General features: G+C 42.2%; 1 protein-coding gene across 1 annotated transcript; it reads left to right on the top strand.

Moving 5' to 3' along the window:
* The first annotated feature begins 494 nt into the window (after positions 1 to 494).
* On the top strand, positions 495 to 1,789 carry CETN1 (centrin 1). The gene has a single exon (XM_003360781.5). It carries the CDS (start codon positions 567 to 569, stop codon positions 1,083 to 1,085), a length of 519 nt encoding a protein of 172 aa, XP_003360829.1. The 5' UTR covers positions 495 to 566; the 3' UTR covers positions 1,086 to 1,789.
* The last annotated feature ends 18,139 nt before the right edge of the window (positions 1,790 to 19,928 follow it).

Below are 19,928 nucleotides of genomic sequence, written 5' to 3'. Positions count from 1 at the left end.
TCAGTGCACACCAAATAAGTTCGTGAAACTTTCATTACTGTTGAGCATAATGTCAGGAAACACACTTGTACAAATTTTCTACATAACTTTTTCCGTTTTATCTGTTTTCCATTTATGTCAAGTTGAACACATGGTGTGACTTTTAATATACTCTCTTCCTCCTTCCCCACATTTTATGTCAAGGAATCAAACTCAGTCTTGATGATCCTAAGCTTACCCTTAGGTAACCTCAGGCCAGGAGGGTTTTTTTAAGTTTGTATGGAAAAGGAGAGAGGAAGACAACCTCCAAATAACCATATTAACCTTGTCCTATGGATGCTGACAGATGGCCTGGAAAGAACAAATGCCAACAAGTTATAGAGGACAATAGTGGATACAAGCAAGTCTTGCCAGCTTGGGTAGTAATGGAGGAGACTGTGGCAGTTAAAGTGCATCAGACCTCGAAGCCCCCAGAGAGAGCACGAGGGTTGAAGGAGGGGAGGCCCCGCGCCTGCGTTCCAGGCGGGAGCGCCCCAGCGCAAGCGCGGTGAGGTCAAGCGTTAAATAACCACCGCCACCGCCGGAGGATGGCTTCCAGCTTCAAGAAGCCACAAGTGGCCTCCACCAGCCAGAAAAGAAAGGTGGGCCCTAAGCCTGAACTCACTGAAGATCAGAAGCAAGAAGTTCGCGAAGCGTTTGACCTCTTCGATGCTGACGGCAGCGGCACCATCGACGTGAAGGAGCTGAAGGTGGCTATGCGAGCGCTGGGCTTTGAACCCAGAAAGGAGGAGATGAAGAGGATGATCTCGGAGGTGGACAAGGAAGGCACAGGGAAAATCAGCTTCAATGACTTCCTGGCCGTGATGACGCAGAAGATGGCCGAGAAGGATACCAAAGAGGAAATCCTGAAGGCTTTCAGGCTCTTTGACGACGATGAAACTGGCAAGATCTCATTCAAAAATCTAAAACGCGTGGCCAACGAGTTGGGGGAAAACCTCACGGATGAGGAGCTTCAGGAAATGATTGACGAAGCGGACCGGGATGGAGACGGCGAAGTGAACGAGGAAGAATTTCTTCGGATCATGAAAAAGACCAACCTTTATTAATGTTGGTTTCTCAGACAAGCACGTGCAGAGTTGAGTCACACTTGCCGGGTTCCCTGCTTCTGTTTTGGGAAACCTTGATTTAGAGGACTTCACTGCCTCTCTCCTTACCCCCAATTTGTCTAAAAAGCTCTACTTCCAAATCTCTATCTAGCTCAATTACAGAAGTTTAAAGATGCTTTTAACATGAGTTTTGGTTTGTAATTCCCAAGGGCAGACCTGGAGTAGTTTCGGTTGAATCAAGGGTGCTGAAATTCCTGTCCCCAGGCCATGTGCCCTGCATTGGTGGACATCCATTAAAGTGAAGGCAACGTGGCTTCTTGGTTCAAAACAGCAGTGCTGTTCTCTTGGCGCTTCTTTGGTGGTCTTAAATTATTTTGCTTCATATGTAATTCCTTAAATTCAAGTCATTGTTCTTGCAGGATGAGGTGGATTCGTCAGCAGGTCATCCTAGCCATTGCTTTTCACTTAACTGAATCTTGGTTTGAAGGAAAACATCGCAGCTATTTACTGCGCTCAGGAAAGATACTGTTCTAAGGGATAGGCTTGCCTTTGGCTGGTGGTAAATTGTGCAACTGAGACTATTCTCTGACTTCATCACATGTAAACGATTCTCCATTTGTGTATATGTTATCTACTGTGGATTATCCAGGGCTGGAATGTATTCATTCTTGGGCTACAGAATAAAAACAAAATTTAATACCGGCCCAAGTAAAGTATAATTTGCTTAAGAGATTAAACTAACTAATGATTTTGAGTAAATATTTACAAATGTAAGATTTCAGTTTAGGAAACTAACAAGCGTCTGTGGGAGTTCTCTTGTGGTGAAGCAGGTTAAGGATATGGTGCTGTCACTGCTGTGGCTCAGATTGCTGCTGTGGCACAGGTTTGATCCCTGGCCCAGGAACTTCCACATGCCAGGAGAATTGCCAAAAAAAAAACAAAAAAAAAAAACAAAAAAAACCAAAAAAAACACACACACACACATATACATATATACATACAAAAATATATGTATATATTTTATATATACATATATATATATCTGTAGTACATTTTAAACTACTTATCTGTCCTTGGAAAGATCAACTAGTGTTTAACTGTTAGATTAAACTATAGTGTAATTTAGTCAGTCATTTTATTATTACTTTATTATAAGCTACTGTCTACCTTCGAATTCTTAGAACATTTTGGTTCTTGATACTTAATTTCCCCCACCTCTTGTATATGGTCGATGCCAGAGTGTCTGGCGTAGAGATAGTTCTTTATTTTATAATCCCAAGAAACTATTCACTCACTGTGGCTTGTGTACATTTTAATGCTACTTGTCCTCTGTTATAAATGAAGCCTTTCTAGGTTCTTTGTTTGTTTGGCTGAGCCTGCAGCACGTGGAAGTTCCCAGCACAGATAGTGAACTTGAGCCACAGCAGCACCCTGAGCCACAGCAGTGACAATACTAGATCCTTAACCCACTAAGCCACCAGGGAACTCCAAGTCTTTCTTGTTTTAAAATAAGATATGTCACCTTTTGCACATTTACAAAAATGAAGTTGGAGAAAATTTAAATATAATTGTGGGAAAACTATATATCTACTGAGATGGAGGCCTACACAAATGTTTGATAATAGACAACAAAACCATTAAACAAGATATTTTGGTCACAACTAAGCCTAAATTAAATCTTCATACAAAGTCCCATTAAAATAAATGCTGAAATTCTGGAAAATTTTTCACTTGCTTTGCCAGCAATTTTACCCTTCAGAGAGTCGGGAATCTAATTAGGGGAACAACTACCCTGGGTTTAATTCTCATTAACAGGGACTGATTTGTCAAAGCAGCAGTACTAGCTGAAGTGATGGGTATGTGGGCATTTACTGTGAGAAAGGATTTTGCTGAGGTGGCTGCTACAGGTCAGAGGAACACACCCATGCTGCAAACGCTAACAGTTCAGGTTCAAGGATTCAGGTGGATTGTGGGGATATTGTGGATTCAGGTGCAGTTGAATACAGGTGCAACTGGGATCAGCATCCGTGTGAAAGGCCTGAGTTGAGGGCCAGGGGAGGAGGGTGGCATTCTGGTAAACAAGAGTTCCTGGCATCCTGTTGACCCAAGTCTTGGACCAAGGATCTACATATGGATCAAGGTAGGAAAACCAGAAACAAAGAAAGTTGGCAGAGACTAGAAGAGAGGGTCAGAGCCTCGGCCAGCTGCACTGGGTTCCGTCTTGGCTCCCAGCCCAGCAAAGGAGAGAAGCAAAAACCAGGAACCAGGGCTGAAGCCCAGCTGTCGGGCTGCCCAAATACCGTGGGGTCAACTGTGGAGGCTGTAGCCCCATACTTAGAGGGTTGCATTAAGGACACAGTCCATCCCACACACAGGCAGGGGGCTCCCATCCATTGCTGAGGAAGAACCTCTAAACACAATCTTGCTTCTCAATTGGCTCATATTATGGGGCATGGAGGGTAAAGCAGTGGCAGGGGGCAGCTGCCCAGGCCTAGATTGACATTTGAATTTTTTTTTTTTTTTTTGGTCAGGGATTGAACTCACATTCTCATGGATGCTAGTCAGGTTCGTTAACTGCTGAGCCACGACAGGAACTCCCATGACATTTGAATTTTTTTTTCTTTTGTCTTTTTAGGGCCACACCCGGGGTATGTGGAGGTTCCCAGGCTAGGGGTCTAATTGGAGCTGTAGCTGCCGGCCTACACCACAGCCACAGCAACTCCAGATCTAAGCCACATCTGCAAACTACATCACAGCTCACGGCAATGCTGGATCCTTAACCCACTGAGCAGGGCCAGAGATGGAACCCGCAACCTCATGGTTCCTAGTTGGATTTGTTTCCCGCTGCACCATGATGGGAACTCCAACGTTTGCATTTTAAGACTAGGACATGTATCCTAGTCTTTACACAAGTAGAACCAAAAAAATTCCAATGAAAATTTATAAATGCTTTTTGCAGATAAGTAAACACAGCTATAAAGGTTGGGAAGAACCAAAAAAGTAATTTTCATTGGGTTATTACAAATGGTCCCAGTAAAGGAGCAAGAAATAGACCAAAGAAACTGTGTTGGGAGTTCATTGATAAGCCCTTGCTTCTACTGGTCAATGTAGCAGGTGAAAGGCAGAGCATCAGGCCAAGGGTGAAAACAGACAGTCTCCAGGTTGTATAACAATCAAGATAGCAATGCCCCAAGTGAGCAAGTGACGGTAAAGGGTTTTTTTTTTTTTTGCTTTTTTTTTTTTTTTTAAAGGCATCTTATGTTTATGAGGATGGGATGGGTTAGACCCTGAATTGTTGTAGGTTGATTTCCATAGGAAGCAGACTCTGAGTGTGAGGATTATGTACAGAAAGTTTGATTGCATTCTCTGGATCACATGGGGCCAGGGAGAGAAACCAAGACCGGGCAGAGGGAGAAATTGGGCTATAATGTTGTCACAGAAAAGGCCTCAGCTGATCTCACAGGGAGCTCTGGAGCAAGGGTGACCCTGCAAGTAACCCAAATTGGGACCAGGAAGTTTTTTCATTAAAACTTGTCCCGTTGTAGCGCAGCAGAAGCGCATCTGACTAGGAACGATGAGGTTGCAGGTCCGATCCCTGGCCTCGCCCAGTAGGTTAAGGATCTGGCGTTGCCGTGAACTGTGGTGTAGGTCAGACGAGGCTCGGATCTAGTGTTGCTGTGACTGTGGTGTAGGCTGGCAGCTGTAGCTCCAATTCGACCCCGAGCCTGGGAAACTCCATATGATACCGTTGCAGCCCTAAAAAACAAACAAACAAAATTTGTTGTTGGGAGTTCCCACTGCAACTCAGTGGGTTAAGGACCCAGCTAGTATCCATGAGGATTCGGGTTCAGGTTTGATCTCTGGCCTCACTCAATGGGTTAAGGATCTGGCATTGTTGCAAGCTGTGGTGTAGGCCAGCAGCTGCAGCTCCAACTCAACCCCTAGCATGGTAATATCCATATGCCATAAAAAGAGAAAATAACAACAGCAAAAAATACCTGTCATTGATAGACAGTCACTGGACCTGAGCTGTCTCTAGGAAAGGGAGTTTGACCTTGAGCAATGTGGCTGTCCTCAACCAAGGGCAATCAATCACTGGGAGGAGAACTCAGTTGCAAATTATTAGTCATCAAGACTCCAATCACCTGGGGACAGGCAGAGGGGAGATCTGGGTGGGGCCCCACAGTTTGCAGCCCATACCTTACCCCACCCCATGTAGATCCAATGGCTTTGTGTAAGGTCTGAGAGAAGCTAATTCAGGATTCTGATGGATTGCTCTTCTTCAGGGAAACTTACCAAAGGAAATCTAGAGGGACAAACAACAGCCCTGTAATAGCAGGTGGTCTCGAGGCCACAGGTGGTGCTCATCACTCTCCCCCAACCAATTCCGCTGTGCTGACGTAGGTGTCCCGCCTCCTCCTGAGGAGTATCTGAGCCCTCAGTCACCATGTCCCCAGGCCCTGCTCAGGCTCTGTTTCACTGCACTCAGCTCTCTGCCCTCAAAACTGAATGAAGGTGCCTCAAGAGACATTCCAGTGCGTTACCTGATGATTCTCATCAGGTCATGCTCGAATCTGATGACCAGGGGCAGTTACCCTCTGTGGGGGTGCCTTCCCTGGCCCAATGCCCTCTCAGCAAGAGGAACCCATCATAACTTGATGGCACACATAGTCTGAAATTTAATGGGACTCCCATTGTGCCCCCTGAGGGGAGGATTCCCCCTCTAGGAGCCAAGCTCTCTCCATATCCAGAGTCCAGAGTTGTGGGGATGGGAAGCACAAATTGAAGAGTTAATGACTATGAGTTGTGGTATGAAATCCTTCCACCTTGGAGTGCTGGATTCGTGTGATCCCATACCATATAATGTCATTGATTTAGAGTGACTTGACCCCACTGGTTGTCATGTCCAGACTGGCCCCTCAGGGGCATCTCCAGCAAGCTTTTCCATCACTCCAGCAGGTTGAAAGTTTCTGTGTGTGATAGAACCAGCAGCTTCTATGCCTGTCTTCCCACCGTTGCACCACCTTTCCTGTAAAGTGGGTCCTTTGGTCCCCTGTAATACTATGTGGGATCCTCTACGGGTAGAATAAATATTCAGCTATGGTGGTGGCTCAAACTCCACAGGCAAGGAAGGCAAACCCATGACCGAAACATGGGTCCAGACCAGGCGAGATGAGTCACTGGTCTTTCCAGGGTCAAAGCGATCCAGTTAGATTCCCTGACACCAGGAGGCTCCTTGGGACACAGTGCTGCTCTGCATTCAGTGGCAGCAGTAGCTGTATCACCCTTTGTGAATGGAACCCACGAACAGCCTCTGACTCTGCACAATGACTATTCCATTCAGGTGCACACAGTGCCAGGCCTGGGGTGGCAATGACAGAGCAGACAGATGTCAACTGCCCAAGTCATTCTATCTTCTTAGTTGTTTGGTGTCTTCTACTATAGAAACAGTGATAGGTATTCCTTATACTCCTATCCATCGTCATAGAATCCATCTATGTGCCTTTTTTCCAGACCCTTTTATCCCTGATGTTTCCTTTTCCAGTGTCCTGAGCAATCAGCAACTTGATTGTCACTGCTGTCAGAGTCCACATACATTCTAAATCCAAGCTGCTTTTCTGGTCATGCAAATTAGATTCTGCTCTATCAGGAGGCTTGCCCATTGGGAGGTTTTGCTCTCTGATTGCTTACCTTTGAGTGTAATGCATCCATAGTCCATTGTGCCAAGCTGACTTATCCTGAACCAAGTTCAGCATTTTTACTCCTCCAGCAGCTGGTCATAAGGGGCCCCCTGCCCCCGTGTGGTCATAGGTATGAGCTGAGGGAGCAGGTCTGGTACCATCTGATGGATAACAGATTACCCATCAAGCAGCTGACTTGTGCCCTCTAGGCTTGCTTGTGCATGATGCCAGACGACTCCTTTTTCTAGTTTACCAAGGTGGCAGATTATCAGTTTTAGGTCTTTCTTCTTTTCTAACATATGCATTCAGTGCTACTAATTTCCCTCCACTTTTCACTGTGTCCTTCTGCATTCTTATTTTCATTCCAAATATGTTTTAATTTCTCTTGACACTTCTTTGACCCATGCAATATTATTATTTAATCTCAAACAGTTTGTAATTTTCCTGCTATTTTTCTATCTTTTCTAATCAATTCTCCATGGTCCGAGAGCATCTGTTTTTGAGATCTGCTTTTTTCAATGCGTCAAGGTGTGTTTTATGCTCCATGGTATGGTCCATCTTGGTGAAAGATTGGTGTGAGTTTGAGTAGAATGTGTAATCTGCTCTTCTCAGATAAGCTTGTCTACAGATGTCAGTTATAACCAGCAGATTGATGGTGATTTTTTTCTTTCTTTTTAGGGCCACATTTGTGGCATATGGAGATTCCCAGGCTAGGGGTCAAATCGGAGCTACAACTGCCAGCCTATGCCACAGCCACAGCCACCCCAGATCGGAACCATGTCTGCGAACTACCCCACAGCTCACAGCAATGCCAGATCTTTAACCCACTGAGCAAGGCCAGGGATCGAACCCTCAACCTTGTGGTTACGAGTCAGATTGGTTTCCTCTTTGCCACAATGGGAACTCCTTGATGGTGATTTTGAGTTCAACTCTGTCCTCGGTGAGCTTCTCCTCCTGGATGTGTCCGTTTCTGATACAGGCGTGTTAATGTCTCCAATTATAACAATGAATTCACTTATTTCTCCATACAGATTTATCAGTTTTTTGCCTTGTATTTTGGATGCTCTGTTTTTAGGCGCATACATGTTAAGAATTTTTATGTCTTCTTGGAGAATTGATATTTTTACTCATTAGTTAATGCCCCTCTTTGTCCCAGATAATTTTTGTTGCTCTGAAGTCTGCCTTGCCTAAAATTAATATTATTACTTCAGCTTTTTTTTGGATTAGTAGAAGTACATGGAATATCTTTACTTCTTAGCCTACCTATGTCTTTAAAGTATGTTTCTTATAAATAGCATATAGTTGGGTATTGCTTTTTCATCCACCCTGTCAGTTTCTTTTAAAAGGCATTCAGGGAGTTTCTGTTGTGGCACAGCAGAAATGAATCCCACTAGGAACCATGAGGTTGCAGGTTTGATCCCTGGCCTCTCTCAATGGGTTAAAGATCTGGCATTGCCGTGAGCTCTGGTGTGTGTTGCAGACTCGGCTTAGATCTGATGTTGCTATGACTGTGGCATAGGCTGACAGCTGTAGCTCCGATTTGACCCCTAGCCTAGGAACCTCCATATGCTGCAGGTACAGCCCTACAAAGCAAAAAATAAAATAAAATAGAAGGTTTTCTATCAATTGGGAAAAAGAAAAATATTTTTTTTTCTTTTTAGGGCTACACCTGAGGCATATGGAAATTCCCAGGCTGGGGTCAAGTAAGAACTACAGCTGCTGGCCCATGCCATAGCTTGTGGCAATGTGGGCTCTGAGCCGTGTCTTCTTCCTATACCACAGCTCACAGCAATGCCAGATCCTTAACCCACTGAGCGAGGCCAGGGATTGAACCCCCATCCTCATGAATACTCAGTTGGTAACCCACTGGGCCACAATGGGAACTCCCAAAATAAAATATTTTATTTTACCCTCATTTATTCCTCTCTAATGTGCTTCTGGTCTCTTTTCTATGAGTGTCTGTTCATTTTTAATGTATAATTGACCTATAACACTATGTTAGTTCCTGGAGCACAACACAGTGACTCAAATTTCTATTACAAAACGATTGCCACAGTAAATCTAGTCACTGTCACCACACAAAAATATTACGTTACTAGTGACTATATTTCCTACTCTATATGTTACATCCCTGTGAGTCATTTATTTTGCAACTGGAAGTTTGTACCTCTGTTCCCCTCACCTCTTCTACCCACCTCACCCCCCCCCCATCCCCTCTGGCAACCACCTGTTGTCTGTACCTATGATTCTGTTTCTGTTTTGTCATGTGAGTTCATTTATTTTGTATTTTAGATTCCACGTAGAAGTGAAATCACATGTTTCTAATGTTCTTCTTTATGTAGCTCTGAGTCTCTGACTTAAATCATTTTCTTTCTCTCTTGAAGAATTTCTTTCTTACATAGCAGGTCACCTGGTGATAGCTTTACTAATTCCCTCAATTTTTGCCTCTCTGAAAAAGTCTTTATTTCTCCTTCACTTTTGAAAGATAATTTCACTGAACCCAGAATTCTAAGGTAGAGTTTTTTACTTTTAGCACTTTAAATGTTTCACTCCACTTTCTTCTTGCTTGCATGGTTTCTGAAGAGAAGTCAGTGTAATTCTTATCCTTGTTTTCCTACAAGTAAGGTGTTTCCCCTACCCCACCTCTGGCCTCTTTGGGGAAGTTCTCTTTGTCTTTGATTTTCTGCAGTTTTTTAAAAATTTGTTAATGAAAGGCTTTAATTGTAATATCATTGGCATGTGCCATTTTTTACAGTTTCATAACTTAAGTTTAACTAAATACTAAGAAATACTTGGAAAATTTAAAATTAAATAGCAAGCATTTAAAATACCATGGTGGGGAGGTCCCATCCTGGCTCAGCAGAAACGAATCTGACTAGTATCCATTAAGACACAGGTTTGATACTTGGCCTCACTCAGTGGGTTAAGGATCTGGCATTGCCATGAGCTGTGGTGTAGGCTGCAGACACGGCTCAGATCCCTTATTGCTGTGGTGGAGGCCGGCGGCTACAGCTCCAATTGGACCCCTAGCCTGGGAACTTCCATATGCCGCGGGTGTGGCCCTAAAAAGACAAAAAGACAAATAAAATTAAATATAATAAAATAAAATACATGGTGTTCAGCTAATGTGTATATTTAAAAGTATAAAGGAGAATCATAAAAACAATCAAAAAAATGGAGGTTGGGGGTGGTTAGTCATGCCTGCAACATGTGGGAATTCCCAGGCCAGGGATCAAACCCCCTGCTATAGCAGTGACCTCAGTCACAGCAGTGACATTTCCAGGTCCTTAACCTGCTGTGCCACAGGAGGACTCCAAAAAGATATTTTTAAAAGGGTCTGCAAATGCACCCTATTTTATTATTTATGGTAACACAGTGTGGTGTTGTATTTATTTATTTAAGTATATTTACCTACAACGCTGTGTTTGGCCCATGTGCACAACATAGTGATTCAATAGTTCTATATGTTGCAAAAGGATCACCACGTCTACAGTTTGATAATTACATGGAGATTTTTGGTGTTGTCTGAGATTCCTGGACCTATGGTTTGTATCTGTCGTTAATTTTGGAAAATTCTCAGTCATTATTATTTTCAAGACTTCCTCTTTTCCTTTGTCTCCCTCTCTTCTTCTAGTATTCCCTTGTGTTACTCCTTTTGTAATTGTCCTACAGTTCTTATACATTCTGTTCTGTCTTTTTCATTCTTTCTTTTCTTCAGGTTTCAGTTCTAGAAATTTCTATTGCCGTGTCTTCCAGCTCATTGATTCTTTCCTTGGCTAAGTCCAGTCTACTAATGAGCCCCCCAAAAAGATATTCTTCATTTCTATTTCAGTCTTTTTGATTTCTAGCATTTCCTTTTGACTCTTTTCGGAGAGAATTTCCATCTCTCTGCTTACATACACATCTGTTCTTTCATAATGTCCACTTTTTTGATTGGTGTCCTTAGCATATCTATTATTTAAATGATGATTAGATTCTGTTGGTTGTTAGTGATGTTGAATTTTCCTAAAACCCTGGTGATTTTCTGTCCAGTTATTCTATCAACTTGTTGGAGAGAGGGACATTAAAGCCTCCACTCATAATTCTATTAGTCTTTGCCTCACATATTTTGCAGCTCTGCTGTTTGGTGCTAAGACATTGATGTGACGTCTCTGTGAATTGACACTTTTACTATTATGTAACATTTCTCTCAGTCTCTGGTAATTGTGTGAGCTCTGAAGTCTATGTTATAGTGCTTCTGTTTCCTTAATGTTTGCAAGATACATCATTTTCCATCTTTTTTCTTTTAGAGAGAGGGAATGATAAAGGAAAGTGGTCTCAATTTAGTACCAGGAAGACTTTGGGCAACAACCAAAGCTGCCCAAAGATGGACTGCCCTGAATAAAGATTATAGTCCTATTATAAAGGTGCAAAGGTATGAGTTAGATGAATGTTTTGCCAGGATGCCACAGGTATTCCAAGCTATTGATACTGTGATACCATACCAGGCAGCTCCATTTTCATATGGGTTTCTTGGGTGTAAAATGAAATGGAATGTATTTATTTATTTATTTTTATTGAACTATAGTTGACTTACAATATTATGTTAGTTTCAAGTGTATAGCGTAGTGGTTCAGGTTTTTTGCCGGTTAAATCTGAAATGAAATGTATTTAGATACAGAACTTTTAGACTGGAAAATTCCATTTTGATTTGAACAACCAAACACAATTACTTCTCCCACCTAAGATCATTTTATTACTACAGTTGATGATGATAGTCGCAGAAAATGTCTGCCTTGTTACGGATCTTGCCTGATATATTTATAATTCAAAGTGACACTATAGAGTGATATGTGTGACTTTAACAATAGCCAACACCCACTGTTCTAAAAACTCCTACATATTCAATTATTATCTCCATTTTAAAAAAGAGGAAACTGAGATGTGGAGAAATCAAATAATCTGTGCAAGGTTACAAAATAGTAAGTTATAAAGGGGAGGTTTGAACCCAGTCTGTCTGACTCCTAAGTCTAGACTAAAAATTTATACCCCATCCACCACCCTAACTCTTTAATTTAGTTCAATCAACTTGTCAGGACCTCTGCAGTCCAATGCACATGTCCCCTTCAAAAGTCACACTTAACCAATGGTGCCACTGGGCTCAATAATTTTGAACCCCTCTTCTGGAGACAATCTAAAAACCTCTAGCATAAGATTGTATACATGTATGTGTGACTGGGTCACCTTGCCATACAGTAGAAAATTGACAGAACACTGTAAACCAGCTATAATGGAAAAAATAAAAATCATTATAAATGAAAAAATAAAAATCTCTAGCAAATTCTTCCGAACACTCTCAAGAGGCAAATCTAACTCCACTGAGACTGAGCTTGAGTTTTTGAAAGAGCCTCAAGTTATTTGTACTCAAATCTGATGAACAGAGTGGCTGGAAAAGCTGGATATTATCACTTGAGGTTCAAAACTGTCAATGCCACTGAAATGATGAGCCTGATATCTTTGAATGGTTTGTAAACTGGCTTTGAAGTCCCTTCCAAAAGTGAAGCACGGGAAAGGTGGTGACTGATGACAGCATTGCTGAAATAAGTCTCTAATCACCAAGGCAACCCAGTGTTTTGAAGGAACAACACTCACTGGGAAATGCGCATCTGGTGATGTTGTTATTTTCAAAGTTATGCACTACACAGATGCATCTTTTATATAAAAAGAACTGTTCTTGCATTTATTAAGAAAGAAAAAGGAGAAGGGAGAAGGCATAGAATATTGAGATTTCCATGCATTATGTACTTGAATAACACAAATCTTCACTAAGTAACATTAGAGAGAAAAAGCCTTTGGCATCTCAGGTAGAAGTAACAGAGTCATCAGATCATCTTAGGACAGCAACAACTTCCTAGCAAGACAGCCTGAAGCTGGAAGCCCAGCACAGAGTCAACTCCTAGCTGGTTATATGGGAAAAAGTTACTTCTCTGAGCCTTAGTGTCTTTATCTGTAAAACAACATCTTGTCAGGATGTTGTCAGAGTTAGAAATAATTTCTATTAAGGGATCTCACCCATAGTAGACCAATAAAGGGAAGACGTTGAAAATTGCAATATATGGGGAATTCCCATGGTGGCTCAGTGATTAACGAATCTGACTAGCATTCATGAGGACGCAGGTTCGATCCCTGGCCTTGCTCAGTGGGTTAAGGATCCGGTGCTGCTGTGAGCCGTGGTGTTGCATATGTGGCTCAGATCCTGCCTTGCCGTGACTGTGGTGTAGGCTGGCAGCTACAGCTCTGATTTGACCCCTAGCCTGGGAAACTCCATATGCCACAAGTGTGGCTCTAAAAAAGAAAAAAAAATTATGATACATGGGATTTCCCACTATAGTACAATGGGATCAGCTGCATCTCTCCAGTGCCAGGACATAGGTTCAATCCCTGGCCTGGAGCAATGGGTCGCCATAGCTGCTGCGTAGGTCACAACTGCAGCTTGGATCTGATCCCTGACCCAGGAACTCCATATACCGTGTGGCAGCTAAAAAATAAATAAAATAATAATAATAGTAATAGATGAATTGTATCCCAAAAGACAAAGTGGACAAAAAATGCTGTCTAAACATTTATACCACACACACCCCCACCACACCTACTGAGAGGAAGTTTGAGATCCAGTATGGGGAAAATATTTAAAATTTTTATGGTCACATAGCAAAGGCAGGCTTGCAATTTCTGTTGGCTTCCCTGCTTTCTAACTCCTCCTCCATGGCCCAGAGTTTGTGATGCTGGGCCCTGGAGGCCCAGGGGCAGAATTTGGCTTGTACAGACTCACTCAGCGGCCACACAAGAGCCGCCTGCAGCTGTGCAGGGTGTACCTCGGTGCAGCGTGCAGCCAATGAGCAGTGGAGGCTGAAACCCAGCCAGGACTCACTCATTAAACCCAGGACCCGGCACAAGGAGCAATTGCCCAGAAGTTCCCTTTACTTGGCACACAGGCCCTGGTTGCTTTTTTTTTTTAAACTCTCTGCTTTATCTGCCCAAAGGGGTGCTTTTTTTTTTTTTCTTTTATAATTTACACAAATCATTGTATACATTCATTACTCACCGGCCTGCCATCAGAATTTTTTTTGTTTTGTTTTTCTATTTTGACTGAATTAGGTTGCCACATTTGAAAGTCAGGAATTTCAGGCAGGAATCTTTATTTCTAGATTTCTAGCATCTTTTGGAAAACAGAATGTTCTTTCCATAGTAGGCCCACATTCCAGTTGGGCATTTTATTTGGAGCCAAATAGCTCACTGGTCGCTGCAGACCTGGCTGGTTCTCCCAGGGGCCCAAGAGCCTGGTAGCTTTTTCATCCCCAGAACCGAGCGTCCAGGGACAACGCCCCGCTCTGGGCTAATAGGTCTGATTTCCAGCTAGTGGCATAATTGCCTCAAGGGGGCAGCACTTGCATGCATATGAGTGACAGGTGAGGAATGACATCCTTTGGGACTGAGAAATTTCTTTCCTCACCGAGAGCCAGAGAAAGCCACTCTTGGGTCAGGCAGGCTCCGTGGATATCCGCCCCTTCCAGTGTGGGCAGAACAAAGCCATCGCCTATTTCCAGGGAACGTGGAAACACTGGTGGCTGCTTCTGAGGCTGCCTGCAAAACTCAGGTGACCTCCTGGGCTATTCCAGTTCATTTCTTCTCTTTATCAAATCAGCCAGGAGGAGGTGGTAGATGCAAAGAGACTGTCCATCCCCACAAAACCATTGACCAAAAAACAAAAAACCCACAAACAAATACCACAAAAACACCAAACACGCAAACAAAAAACACCAAACACACAAGACAGGCACCAAAAGAATTGGGCTGAAATGTGTGTATCAGTGACAGGCAGTTCATGACACTCTCAGCACAGTTTGCTAAATTCAGCATCAGAGGAAACTAAAGGGGCCAGTGGTTTCAGCCCATGTTCCTGACGGACCCTGGTTAATAATGTTAACCAAATGAAGATTTGCATACACTATTTATGGCTAGATTAAGCCGATTACTCTAGCTTAGCCTACTTTCAGTGTGCAAATCTTAACAGCGGACAACACAATGCTCTGTTATCGGTTTTTCTCTTCCTGGGACTTTCCTCTGGATGTTGAAAACAGGAATCCTAGTAAGACCATTTTTCACCTGTCTCATTCCAGAATAAAATTTTCAAACTCCCCCTTCAATGTTGATGAAAATCCCTCAGTCCCTGATAGTGATCAGGGGAAGTTTCCAAAAATTTGCGGCAGCACAATTACTGAGAGAGAGGGGATGTTATTACCTAATAAAGATGCCATAAATAAAGAATGATGAACTACCATGGGAAATGAATGGACAGAGAAGGACACGTTGGAATGTGGGAGAGTAAAAATCACTTCAACTTTGCATGACCTTGAAGAAAGTCATGGCAATGTTCCTCTAGGTCCCTGAGCTATGACTTTTTCCCAAGTCTTACTATCTAGTCGGCTGAACTTAGACCTCATCTAAGCCTTCTTCCTTGAACAGCCTGGAGTCTCTCTTGTATCTAAAGGGTCGTATGAGTTCCTCTCTGCACTTAACAACCTTTAGGCAGGAGCAGTTAATAAAACAATCAATTCCATGGAAGCATCTCGCTCATAGAAAGGGCGACAGGGCTGCCTCTTTGATAATTTAGAACAGTGCTGAGCAGAGGGTCAGATCTCCCTGGGGTGGTGTCACAGACTGAAAAAGTGGCTGTGGCACTGTGTTCATCTGCAGTTTTCTACAGCTGTTCCAGATTTTCCATGGGCTCACCTTTAAATTAAAAGAATTTCTGCACTTTCAAGAATTTGAAAACAAAGCCATGTGTGAGAATATGAGACCTACTCATGTGCCCTTGCAAGAAATAGGTTGCATTCCTTTTTCTGCACTTAAAAAAAAAAAGCACCTCCTCTTTTTTCTTCAGAATGCCATATATGTAAATGATCCCAAATTAATCTTTAGCATGTGCCCATGTTGTTTTGATTTACTAAGCTTTTAAAATATGCCCATTGTTCCCTTTTAACAGCTTTTGGAAACATTTTCAGAAATGGAAATATATGAGCAAATTAGCAAATGAGTAGAATTAGCAAGTGCCATTCAGTAAGCATTCAAGGCACAAATACTTGAACAATATACAAAAAGCATCAGTGTAGATCTCATAATGCTATGTAAGTCTGTTATTTAACTTCACTCTTAATTAGCAAAATACAATGTAATTTTACAGAGAAGCAAAATAATACAGTCACTGGAATAGTATTTTTACACACCTTATAAGTGATTTTGGTTTATTTTTAAGGTAATTGTGTGATGTAATGGAAAGAACAAAAAGATCTGGACTGGATAGAATTTTAGTTCTCTGCCTTAGCAGTTTTGTGACATGGGGCAGATTACTTAACTTCTCTGATCCTTGTTTAATATAATTATAAGATGGATTTGGCAAATTCATATCACAGAGTTGAGAGGATTAAATGAGATTCTATGTAAAATGTCTAACAGAGCACCTGACATGGTATAAGATGCTCAATTAAAGTAACTCCCATTGTTTGTAGTTTTCTTTGGTGATGGTGACTTAAGTTGCTTATACCAGAGTTCGCCTGTGGTGCAGTGGGTTAAGAATCTGGTGTTTTCACTGCAGCAGCTTGGGTTGCTGCTGTGGCGAGGGTTTGATCCCTGGCCTGGGAAATTTCACATGCTGTGGGAGCAGGCAAAAAAAAAAAAAAAAGTTTAGACAAATTTTTTAAAACTTTAGAAATAGTTGATTTTTCAAATGATTTAAATGCCATGGTGATCATTTTGCAATATATAAAAATATCAGATCATTATGTTGTACACCAGAATCTAATATAGTGTTGTAGGTTGATTATATTTCAAAAACAAACAAATGCACAGAAAGAGTTCAGATTTGCAGTTATGAGAAGGGGTTCGGGGGAAGGGGAACTGGATGAAAGTGGTCAAAAGTACACACTTCCAGTTATAAGATAAACAACTGGGAGTTCCCTGTGTGGTGCAATAGAAACTAATCGGACTAGTATCCATGAGGATGCAGGTTTGATCCCTGGCCTGGATCAGTGCGTCAGGGATCCGGTATTGCCCTGAGCTATGGTATAGGTCACAGAAGCAGCTTGGATCCTGAGTTGCTGTGGCTGTGGTGTAGGCCGGCAGCTGTAGTTCCGAATTGATCCCTAGCCTAGGAACCTCTATGTGCCGAGGGTGTGGCCCTAAAAAGCAAAAAAAAAAAAAAAAAGATAAACAACTACTAGAAAGGTGATGTCCAACATAATAAATATAGGTAACACTGCTGGGAGTTCCAGCCACAGTGCAGAGGAAATGAATCTGACTAGGAACCGTGAGGTTGCAGTTTCGATCACTGGCCTCGTTCAGGAGGTTAAGGATCCAGCATTGTTATGAGCTGTGGTGTAGGTCGCAGACATGGCTTGGATCCCGTGTTGCTGTGGCTGTGGTGTAGGCTGGCAGCTATAGTTCCAATTTGACTGCTAGCCTGGAAACCTCCATATGCTGTAGGTGCAGCCCTAAAAAGCAAAAAAAGAAAATTAACACTGTAGTATGTTATACATGAATGTTGTGAAGAGAGTAAATCCTAAGAGTTCTCAACACAAGGAAAAAAAAATTTTATTTCTATTTCTTTAATTTTGTGTCTATATGATGGAGCGTCACTAAGCTTCTTGTGATAATCATTACTTCTATGGTAATGATGAACATGAGTCAAATCGTTACATTGTACACTTTAAACATATACAGTGCCATATGTCAATTATATCTCAATAAAACTGGAAGAGAAAAGGATATAATTTACATACCACACAATTCCTTTATTTAAACTATACCCCCCAAATTATTTATTTCTAGCACCAAAAACGTCAGTGACATTTTTGCCACAATCATAAAAATGAATGATTATTTAAATAAGTATTAATTATTTCCCTTAATATCACATCACACAGGCAGATCTTAATTTGGGGGTGTTTTCTCTATTCCTCTTATGTGCAAACTCATTTGACCTATTATCACTCACTCATCATCACTGTACACAGCAGTTGGATTTTTTTGTTTGTTTAACTTGCTTCACTAGCTTAAGCCATTCCCACCAAACAAAACAACCTTTTTGCGGGGGGGGGGGGGGGTTCCCTAAAAATCTCTCATAAATTATAAATACTACATGCTGGCTAAATCTTCCCTGTACTTACATAAAGGACACATAAATCTGTATGTATATGATGTTTTTCACTAATAAAAGTTTATCTGGTTCCAGAATCAGGCCGTTTTATTGCAGATTGAGTTTCTACAGTTCAGCCAAAAGTTTGAGGATAAAGACTTGCTGTAAACATCTTAACTAGTTCCCAACCACTTTCTCACTTAGCATATGCAAAGACTAGAAATGGCCATGGGCACAATAGCTGTGTGTGCCTATTCCTCCCACTGACTCTTAGAACAAGGGACTTGTAGTTTACAGAGGAAAAGGCTGGGGAGGTGTTTGGAAATATATCCAGAAACCAGAGGAAACTGGTGGAAAGAAAGGCTTGTTATTGCTATAAATATGCTAGAGTACATTTTGATTTTACACCTGAGGAAGTAATTAGATTAAGTATGTATTTTAAGGTTTGGGGTTAAAATACTGTTAGTGAAGGGCTTTTCTTAGGACTTCTAAATTGATTCATCAGCAAAGTGACCAGACTCCAAGTGAGGAAGATTCTAAGTTTTATAAAACTCAAGATAACTGTCAGAAAGCTAGAAGAGCTTTATCATCTCTGAATAATGCCTCTTAAGGAAGCCACATTATGAGAAATCAAAAGGATTTTTTTTTTTTTTTTTTTTTTTTGTCTTTTTAGGGCTGCACCCAGAGCATGTAGAGATTCCCAGGCTAGGGGGTGAACTGGATCTGTAGCCTCGGGCCTACACCACAGCCACGGCAACACCAAATCCTTAACCCACCGAGCAAGGCCAGAAATCAAACCTACATCCTCATTGTTAATAGCCAGATTCGTTTCCACTGAGCCACGATGGGAACTCAAAAATCTATTTTTTTAATTGACCCTGATTGTCAGTTGACCTATGTCAGAAGACTAATTTCTTAGGCTGAAGGGTTTCAGTGATAAAACCAGGACAGTCCCAGGCAAACCAGTATAGTTGGTCCCCCAGACCCAATGGCCTCATGCATATCATTAGATAGTATATCTGGATTCTTTTATTGCCTCAAAAGACTACCTGGCTTGCCTGACTCTAGATGGTCAACAAGCTTTTTTTTTTTTTTTTTTTTTTTTTTTCTCTTTAGGGCCATACCTGAGGCATATGGAGTTTCCCAGGCTAAGGGTCGAATTGGAGCTATAGCTGCCAGCCTACACCACAGCCACAGCAACGCCCGACCCAAGACATGTCTGTGACCTACACCACAGCTCACGACAACAGCAGATCCTTAACCCACTGACTGAGCAAGGCCAGGGATCGAACTAGCAACCTCATGGATACTAGTCGGATTCGTTTCCGCTGCACCACGATGGAAATTCCAGAGTCAACAAGCTTTTATTCATTGCCACCTGGGGGCCAGGATCTGGAAATGATGTTGTGCAATTGCTGGACAAGCATCACACACTGAAATATCGTGTGGTTCTCACGCTTTGCGTCTTATACCAAGAGCCCCACTTGGATACTTCTATTTCCAGGTTCATGTTGCTTTGGGAGCTATTAGACTGAACTCAGCAAGTCAAAATGAACTTTCCAGTGGACTCTGTCCTGCTTGTGCTGTTGTCATCTAAGTTAGATATGACATCAAGAAAAAATCCTGGGAGTTCCCACAGTGGCTCAGCGGTTAACGAACCCAACCAGCATCCATGAGGACTCGGGTTCAATCCCTGGCCTTGCTCAGTGGGTTAAGGATCTGGTGTTCTGTGAGGTGTGGTGTAGGTTACAGACATGGGTCAGATCTGGCGTTGCTGTGGCTGTGATGTAGGCCCGCTGCCTCAGCTCCAATTTGACCCCTAGCATGGGAACCTCCGTAAGCCACGGTGTGGCCCTAAAAAAGACAAAAAAAAAAAGAGAGAGAGAGAGAGAGAGAAACAATTCTGTGTGAAAGTAAATGAAGACAGGCAAAGCTAAACTGTGAACAGCTTGCCTGCCTTTCTGCCTTTCTGCCTACCTTTCTATAAAT

This window comes from Sus scrofa, chromosome 6 (genome assembly GCF_054392235.1).
Source record: "Sus scrofa isolate SSC_HxYL_T2T_F1_AM1 chromosome 6, Sscrofa_HxYL_maternal_Yorkshire_Landrace_v2.0, whole genome shotgun sequence".
Classification (NCBI taxonomy): Eukaryota; Metazoa; Chordata; class Mammalia; order Artiodactyla; family Suidae; genus Sus; species Sus scrofa.
The sequence above is the reverse complement of the archived record's forward strand: the minus strand, read 5'-3'. Positions and strand labels throughout refer to the sequence as shown.